This window comes from Lipotes vexillifer, unplaced genomic scaffold (genome assembly GCF_000442215.2).
Source record: "Lipotes vexillifer unplaced genomic scaffold, Lipotes_vexillifer_v1.1 scaffold102, whole genome shotgun sequence".
NCBI classification, from domain to species: Eukaryota; Metazoa; Chordata; class Mammalia; order Artiodactyla; family Lipotidae; genus Lipotes; species Lipotes vexillifer.
Genome location: NW_006786541.1, coordinates 4,254,956 through 4,264,901, shown reverse-complemented (window position 1 = coordinate 4,264,901; position 9,946 = coordinate 4,254,956). Strand labels below are relative to the sequence as shown.

The 9,946-nt window shown below is 38.5% G+C and overlaps 1 protein-coding gene across 1 annotated transcript in view; it reads right to left on the bottom strand.

Annotated features, from left to right (window-relative positions):
• Positions 1 to 9,946, bottom strand: part of ADAM10 (ADAM metallopeptidase domain 10) — a 113,646-nt gene that overhangs the window by 35,929 nt on the left and 67,771 nt on the right. Inside the window, exons 7-8 of the mRNA XM_007458903.1 lie at positions 6,618 to 6,710; positions 1,209 to 1,392 (exon numbers count right to left, since the gene is read on the bottom strand). Of these exons, the coding sequence (XP_007458965.1) occupies positions 1,209 to 1,392; positions 6,618 to 6,710 (277 nt within the window). The remainder of the gene's footprint in view (positions 1 to 1,208; positions 1,393 to 6,617; positions 6,711 to 9,946) is intronic.

Below are 9,946 nucleotides of genomic sequence, written 5' to 3'. Positions count from 1 at the left end.
AAAGAGTGAGTTGTACAATCTGCTGATAACACAAAACCAGCACAGATCATTGTAAAGGACAAATATACAAAAATACTGCACTATGATATATGCAGCCTATGACATAAACTTGTACTATAATGACATCATGAAATTGAGTACACTTTAAAATATGGAAGAAAAACAAAAGTTTTGTAAACTAAAAAGGATATTCATTGCTGGCTTAAAAAAAAAGAGCAAGTATAAAAGCAAAAATACAGTATTAAAGATGTTAAAATATGCATAACAAACCAAAGAATAAACTAAGAATAGAAAAGCCTGTCTTGCCCTGGATAAAGCAGAAGTTTATCCTTTGAAAAAGACAGAAATTATGTATCAGAAGGAGAAACTGCTGTGTATAACTCAGAAGATGACAGACTACTGATCAAATTCTATATGGCAAAATTTATATTCAGAGTCCGGGATTCTTTCTACTCATCTTTCAATTCATCAATTTGTATTTCTCTGAAGTAGGCTACTGAACTTATTACACTGTGAATCACAGACCCCCACCCCGACTGCAATGGCAAGGGGATTATCCCATCCCGGCTTTCTCAGTGACAGTAGCTTTCACAGCTAAGGCAGAGACCCCAGCGGAATGTGGGGCCATGCAGTCAAGCCAGTGGAGCTATGGGTACTGGACCTCCTGCCCACATCTCTTTTCAGGCAACACTTCCCTTTTGTTAAAATAAAGGTAAGAAATAATAATAATAAAGGCAGTCTTTCTTTTCTTTCTACCTGCTATTCCTGAGTAGGATTTCTCTGCTCTTTATCTCATGGCAGAAGAAGCAAGAACACAGTTTTCCCCTTTTGACTCTAAGAACCTCTCCCCATCCCCCTACCTCCCAAAATAATTAATTAGTTACATTAACTTTTGTGAAAAAATTAATATTTTGCTTTTCAGTTTCAGAACTAAGTACCACTTTTTCCCATAAAATTATTTATTTCAGCTACTGAATGTACCAAATGTCAGGATATCTCCGTTAGTACTCATTTACTCATTTCAAAATAAAAAGCTGCTTCAACTATCCTTCCATTTACATTACGCTTATGAATTCTGCCTAACTCAAGATGTGTAAATTTAGATACTGTACAGGCATCATTTTCTCCTATACTTTGTAAAATTCAATCCATCAAGAGAACTGCTTTTCATTTCAAGTAGTAAGTCAAGACATATGTAGATAAACTACCTGAAGGTGCTCCAACCCAAGCCAGACCAAGGACACCATCATCAAAATCTCGGTCTGTGAAGACATAGGCCAAACAGTAGTCATCATGATTCTGCTCAGAATTTAATTCCAGAAACTTCTCCACACCAATATTTGGAAAACGGAAGGGATTTGTAGGGTCCTTCTCATCAGCAGTTGTGTTGATCTAAAATCCAAAACAATGATTTTAACAAGCAACCAACATTAGCAGAGCCTTAGTGTAAGTAGTATCTACCTGGACAATATGCTTGGAGCCCAAGGAAGTCAGGCTTAAATTCAGGCTTCTACAGTTATTCCCACTACCTCCATCCCTGAGCTAATCATAGAAGCCAAAAAGGGAGGGGGGAAGGAGGGAGGGAGGAGGGAAGGAAGGAAGGATGGATGGGTAGGGGAAATAAAACTGAGCATATTACATTTCTGAGCAAGTGTTCACAGATTCCTGAACACTGAACACTTGGGATGGGAAAACAAGTTCTGCTTTCAAAATTTCCAATAAGGAAGTACAGTTTCTCAATTTAATCATTTGATGAGTCTCCTTTAGTGCTAATCTCCTACATATAATGACAAGTATGACATAAAACCCTATATTTCAGCTGATTAGTATAACATAAAAGAAATATTGAACCCAAAACTGTCAATTCAGCAGACAAATCATATTCTTGGCTCTCCTTGCCTAGAGTCATGAGTCAAGCACAACTAACTTCAAGTTCAATCTTTTCCCCTGAATGTGAGCAAGAATTTTTTTTTTCTTTGCCAATTCGTTTCTCTTACGATTTCAAGCTGAGTTCCTCCAGAATGTTTCCTTCCACACTTAGCTACTATACTCCTGGGTGCAGGTTCCTCCTTCACAATATGAAGAATAATCAGTTCTGATACCAAACTTCAACTAAAACAAAAGCTTTCATTTACTACTCATTGCTTCCTTTCAGAGACCTCTGCCTAACCTTTGAAGTCCTAGAACAATTTGGTTTTCCCCAAGTAAGTCAGAGAATTACATACAAGACTGTTGGTAGAGAATGAAAAGGAATATGTATGAGAGTAAACATTGCTTAGAAGGGAAATCTCAGTCTATTGAAAATACCAGTGATGAGCCTATTACAGTTAATAAAATGAAAACTATAGGTCTTTTTAGGATCCACATCCTTCAGTAAAAACCAAGGAGCTTACAAACAGGATGGTAGAAACACCACTGAAGGCAATTGCCTGAAGACAGATATGAGACCATCTGGTTTATCCATTAACAATTAACCAGAAACAATCAGTTATGGTCATCTAACACACACACACACACACACACACACACACACACACACACAAAAAAACAAGAACACTACATATTAAAGTTAGCCCATGCTTAGAGACATGCTGCATATTGCTTTTTCCCAGTAAACATAGAAATGAAATTCTCTGATATTTCTGTAATATTGGCTACAAATAAAAACTGCATCTAAATTTTAGTTACCTATATTAAAAATGGGATTAATTTTTTCTTAATAAATTTATTTATTTATTTTTGGCTGCGTTGGGTCTTCATTGCTGCACGTGGGCTTTCTCTAGTTTCAGCAAGCAGGGGCTACTCTTCGTTGTGGTGGCTTCTCTTGTTGCAGAGCACGGGCTCTAGGTGCGTAGGCTTTAGTAGTTGTGGCACGCGGGCTCAGTACTTACTGGTGGCGCATGGGCTTAGTTGCTCCGCGGAATGTGGGATCTTCCCAGACCAGGGTTCGAACCCGTGTACCCTGCACCGGCAGGCAGACTCTTAACCACTGTGCCACCAGGGAAGCCCGGGATGATTAATATTTAAATATTTGCTTATAAAATATAAATTTCAAATTATTTAATGGGTCACAAACAAACTTCAACTGATGACATTTAAATTAAAGTTTTAATCTCAGTTAAAGGTCTGAAAAACAACTAATCACCACATAACTCTTTTTTTTTTTGCAGTATGCGGGCCTCTCACCATTGTGGCCTCTCCCGTTGCGGAGCACAGGCTCCGGACACGCAGGCTCAGCGGCCATGGCTCACGGGCCCAGCCCCTCTGCGGCATCTGGGATCTTCCCGGACCGGGGCACAAACCTGTGTCCCCTGCATCGGCAGGCAGACTCTCAACCACTGCGCCACCAGGGAAGCCCCACGTAACTTTTTTATATACATGCATCTAATTCATAATGCAAATTATTTTAGTCAAACAAATGTGTTTCACTAAAATTTCTTCAGGTGTTCTCTACTTTTCACTACTTTGCATTTCATTGCTGTCTACTAAATAGCAATACTTATATCACTTTTACTTGCTCATTTAAAGGTTTATATTGCTCTCAAAATACATGAAAGCAATTACAAACAGTTCTTATACAGTATATCGAACCATATTTCACCTTAAGGCAATCCAATATAATATTTAATCATGTCACTTCTAAAAGTAAGGACCACTTTCAGCTATTTTTTAAAAGACCTGTATGCAGAAAACTATAAGACACTGATGAAAGAAATTAAAGATGATACAAATAGATGGAGAGATATACCATGTTCTTGGATTGGAAGAATCAACATTGTGAAAATGACTACTACCCAAAGCAATCTGCAGATTCAATGCAATCCCTATCAAACTACCACTGGCATTTTTCACAGAACTAGAACAAAAAATTTCACAATTTGTATGGAAACACAAAAGACCCCGAAGAGCCAAAGCAATCTTGAGAACGAAAAACGGAGCTGGAGGAATCAGGCTCCCTGACTTCAGACTATATTACAAAGCTACAGTAATCAAGACAGTATGGTACTGGCACAAAAACAGAAAGATAGATCAATGCAACAGGACAGAAAGCCCAGAGATAAACCCACGCACATATGGTCACCTTATCTTCAATAAAGGAGGCAGGAATGTACAATGGAGAAAAGGACAGCCTCTTCAATAAGTGGTGCTGGGAAAACTTGACAGGTACATGTAAAAGTATGAAATTAGATCAGTCCCTAACACCATACACAAAAATAAGCTCAAAATGGATTCAAGACCTAAATGTAAGGCCAGAAACTATCAAACTCTTAGAGGAAAACATAGGCAGGACACTCTATGACATAAATCACAGGAAGATCCTTTTTGACCCACCTCCTAGAGAAATGGAAATTAAAACAAAAATAAACAAATGGGACTTAATAAAACTCCAAAGCTTTTGCACAGCAAAGGAAACCATAAACAAGACCAAAAGACAGCCCTCAGAATGGGAGAAAATATTTGCAAATGAAGCAACTGACAAAGGATTAATCTCCAAAATTTATAAGCAGCTCATGCAGCTTAATAACAAAAAAAACAAACAACCCAGTCCAAAAATGGGCAGAAGACCTAAATAGACATTTCTCCAAAGAAGATATACAGACAGCCAACAAACACATGAAAGAATGCTCAACATCACTAATCATTAGAGAAATGCAAATCAAAACTACAATGAGATATCCAGTCAGAATGGCCATCATCAAAAACTCTAGAAACAATGCTGGAGAGGGTGTGGAGAAAAGGGAACCTTCTTGCACTGTTAGTGGGAATGTAAATTGATACAACCACTGGGGAGAACAGTATGGAGGTTCCTTAAAAAACTACCATATGACCCAGCAATCCCACTACTGGGCATATACCCTGAGAAAACCATAATTCAAAAAGAGTCATGTACCAAAATGTTCATTGCAGCTCTATTTACAATAGCCCGGAGATGGAAACAACCTAAGTGCCCATCATCGGATGAATGGATAAAGATGTGGCACATATATACAATGGAATATTACTCAGCCATAAAAAGAAACAAAATTGAGCTATTTGTAATGAGGTGGATAGACCTAGAGTCTGTCATACAGAGTGAAGTAAGTCAGAAAGAGAGACAAATACCGTATGCTAACACATATATATGGAATTTGAGAAAAAAAAAAGGTCATGAAGAGCCTAAGGGTAAGACAGGAATAAAGACACAGACCTACTAGAGAATGGACTTGAGGATATGTGGAGGGGGAAGGGTAAACTGTGACAAAGCGAGAGAGAGGCATGGACATATATACACTACCAAACGTAAGGTAGATAGCTAGTGGGAAGCAGCCGCATAGCACAGGGAGATCAGCTCGGTGCTTTGTGATCGCCTGGAAGGGTGGGATAGGGAGGGTGGGAGGGGGGGAGACACAAGAGGGATGAGATATGGGAACATATGTATATATACAACTGATTCATTTTGTTGTAAAGCAGAAACTAACACACCATTGTAAAGCAATTATACTCCAATAAAGATGTTAAAAAATATATATATATATATATTACACGTATGTACTAAAACTATAATCTAGTCAACAATATTTTAAGAAGAATAAAAGCACAAAATATAATGAAACCCTGTGGGGTATTCCCTGGAGGTCTGGTGGTTAGGACTCAGTGCTTTCACTGCCAAGGGCCTGGGTTCGATCTCTGGTTGGGGAACTAAGATGCTGCAAGCTACCGGCACAGCCAAAAAAACGCTGCACAGCCATGTAGCACAGCAAAAAATAAATAACTAAATAACATTAAAAAAAAGCCATTAAAAATAAATTTTTTTTAAATAAAGAAACCCTGTGGCAAGTACTTTTGTAAAATGATGATTTTTAAAACCCAGGTTATCTAGCTTATAAACTCAGATTCTTAAAAGCTTTATACTTTGAAAGAATTCATATTTAGAAAATTTTTGAAAGTCCAATTTGTTAATAATAATATTTACTTATTAACAATTTATAACATTAAAACTAAGAATCAGTAGTTCTGGATCAGCATTTCTCAAAATGTGCACTGCAGGTCTTTGGAGTTTCAGCTGATGTTAATACAAAAAGGTTAAATTAGCTTAGAAAAATATGGATTTCTTTCCCAAAGGATTTCTCAAAACTTGAAATACATTAGTGTGCACTGTTACATTTCAAGAGGAAACAGTATTAAGTGTTTTTCCAACTTCCAATTGTATTTAACCACTGTATCTATCCTTCCCTCCACTGCAGCATCAAATGGGACACACTGAAATATACTGCATAAAGCAAATCTGAAGAAAATGAGGAATAATATCAGGGAGAAAAATGTCAAGTACGGTATCTGCAGTTACTTAGAGCGCTTTCTAACTGGTATGTTAATCAGATAGATAGAAAACAGTACTTTCTACCATACCTCTTCTGCAGTCCAGATTAAAGCCCTACAGATTTCATTAAGTCATAAACCCAAGTATCCCCTCTGTGTGTGTGTAAAACCCAAGAGTAAAGCTAACCTGCATCAGCACATACAATTTAACTATTTAATGCATGAAGATGAAGTAAAAGTCAAGCATTTTTCTTTTTGTAAACATGATCCTTATTGTTTCTCTTTCTTAATGTTCTTAACTATTGAAATTCCTTACTTACTCTTATGCGTTTCACCATGAAACTGATATTACGGATTCCAGAGAAGTCTGTGGTCTGGTAAATTGTATCAATTGCTTTAACATGACTGGATATCTATTGATTTAAAAAAAAAGACATTTTAGAGGCAATGTTGAAATGTGAAAAAGACTGTGAATTTCCATTTCCCAAATCAAGAATTATTCATATTCCACCACATTCAAATTTTAAAATGTCAATATCATATACTAGATGAAAGGATGAAAAAGATTAGTGAGCTGGAACTGAGAAGGGAAATTCAGTGACTTTTCCATATTTTTCTCTGGCCAAAACCAAACATGCACTCTTGCCTCAGTCATATATTGGGTTGGCCAAAAAGTCCCTTTGGTTTTTAAGTAAAAATAAAAGACATTTTTCATTTTCACCAAGAACTTTATTGGACAATGTATTCACCAATTTGTTCCACTACCTTCTGCCATTTTTCAGGCAACTTCATAATTCCATTCCCAAAACTTTTTATCTTTTCAAGCAAAGAACTGTTTCAGGTACCTTTTATAGTCTTCCAGGGAATTGAAATTTTTTCCATTAAGAGAATTTAGTAAAGACCAAAATAAATGGAAATCTGAAGGTGCACATAAATGGAAATCTGAAGGGGATGAATCAGAACCTCCCAGCCAAGCTGTAACAGTTTTTGCCTGGTCATCAAAAAAACATGCGGTCTTGTGTTATCCTGATGGAAGATTCTGTGGTTTTTGTTGACTAATTCCGGACGCTTTTCCTCGAGTGTCACTTTCAGTTGGTCTAGCTGGGAGCAGTACTTGCTGGAATTAATCGTTTGGTTTTCCGGAAGGAGCTCATAATAGAGAACTCCCTTCCAATCCCACCATCTATATAACATCACCTTCTCTGGAGGAAGATCGGCCTTTTTTTTTTTTTGCGGTACGCTGGCCTCTCACTGTTGTGGCCTCTCCCGTTGCGGAGCACAGGCTCAAGACGCGCAGGCTCAGCGGCCATGGCTCATGGGCCCAGCCGCTCCGCGGCATGCGGGATCCTCCCGGACCGGGGCACAAACCCATGTCCCCTGCATCGGCAGGCGGACTCCCAACCACTGTGCCACCAGGGAAGCCCTCGAAGACCAGCCTTTGGTGTGGTTGGCAGTGGTTCATTTCGCTTGCCCCACGATCTCTTCCGTTCCACATTATTGTACAGCAGGGGTCCCCAACCTCTGGGCCGCGGACCAGTAGTGGTCCTCGGCCTGTTAGGAACTGGGCCACACAGCAGGAGGTGAGTAGTGGGCGAGCAATCGAAGCTTCATCTGCGGCTCCCCATCACTCGCATTACCGCCTGACCCATCCCCCCGATCCCCATCCGTGGAAAAACTGTCTTCCACAAAACCAGTCCCTGGTGCCAAAAAGGTTGGGGACCGCTGTTGAACAGTATCCACTTTTCACTGCCCGTCACAATTTGTTTTAAAAACAGAACGTTTTCGTTACGTTTAAGTAGAGAATCACATGTGGAAATACGGGCAAGAAGGTTTTTTTCGCTCAACTTTCGTGGAACCCAAACATCAAAGCGATTAACATAACCGAGCTGGTACAAATGATTTTCAGTGCTTGATTTGGATATTTTGAATATGTCGGCTATCTCCCACGTGGTATAACGTTGATTGTTCTCAATTAATGTCTCTATTTGATTGCTATCAACTTCAACTGGTCTACCGGACCGTGGAGCATCGTCCAGTGAGAAATCTCCAGCACGAAACTTTGCAAACCACTTTTGACACGTTTGATCAGTCACAGCACCTTCTCCACACACCACACAAATCTTTTTTCGCATTTCAGCTGTGTTTCTTACCTTTCATGAAATAATAAAGCATAATATGCCAAATGTTTTTCTTCCATCTTCAATATTAAAATGGCTACACAAAAATTCACCAGTTTTGATTAAGTTCTTTTTTAATGCATGCTGATCTGACAGCTGTCACAATACAATCTAACAAAATTGTTTCAAATGAAATTAAAGACAATTAAGCACTACTAGTGACATCTTATGGAAAAAACTGAACAAACTTTTTGGCCAACCAAATAAAACTTGGTTTCCTCAATTCCATCCTGCAATGTCATACCTCCATGCCTTTTCGCATGCTGTTTCCTTATGCCTAGGGTATCTACCCCTTAGACTCAGCTCAGACATCTTCTGTGAATACCTCCCTGATAATATCAGGACACTCAGTCAGTCTCTGACTTTAGTCTTTCCATTGATGCAATAGTACATATTCTGTAAGTTTTGTCCACCATTTACTATATGGTAGGCACTGTTTTAGGTGCTGGAGGTACAGGGGTAAACAAAATTGAGAAGGTCCCTATAAATTTACAGATTTATTCTAGAGGGGGAGGAAGGGAAGGAAGTAATACAAATATAAATAACATACATTCAGATTTTGCTAAATTCTAAGAAGAGGTAAACAGGGTGATAGAACACAAAAAGATTCTCTTTTTCCTAGCTGATTCCCAACTTAACTCTCTGGCTTCTAAACCACTCTATATACAACCTTCCCATCTTCATTTACAAAAAGCACTCTTGCTACCACTTATGTGAAAACATGCATATATATATAGGTTCAAAACTATTTTCAAAGAAATTATATAAACATAAATAGTCAAGTAAAAGCATTAACAATAATAATTTCAAAAGTAGCCCAGGTTGCCAACAATGATAAAGAATACCATAACACTGCTGATAAAGTCCATTATAAATCTGCTATCTACCCTCAGCTTGGCCTAGCAATCCCTTATCCAATTCTCACTGTTCCTTCTCCACCCACAACAGTGGTAGTTCAAACATTTTTCCACAGATGACTGATCAGACATCTTACTTTACTGAGGGTTCATCTTGATCCCCTGCTCTTTTAACCTTCAAACTTTTCTTTTTTCTTTCTTTCTTTTTTAATATTTATTTATTTATTTGGTTGTGCCGGGTCTTAGTTGCGGCAGGCGGGCTCCTTAGCTGCAGCATGCATGTGGGATCTAGTTCCCTGACCAGGGATCAAACCAGGGTCCCCTGCGCTGGGAGCACGGAGTCTTATCCACTGCACCACCAGGGAAGTCCCCAAACTTTTCTATCTTTATGCATTTCTATCTCCCTCAAATGGTAACTCTTCCTTAAAGAGTAACTTTTCTATATTCTTAACCCCAATCTTTACTGGATCTTCAAGGACATTGTTTCACATCAGTTTTTCTTTCTCATCAGTTTTTATTTCTCATATCTAACACTGCTTCTCTACTGGATCATTTTCCTCTTCTGACCAACTTCTCATGTATCCCCCTTTCACTCAAATATTCCATATTATTCCT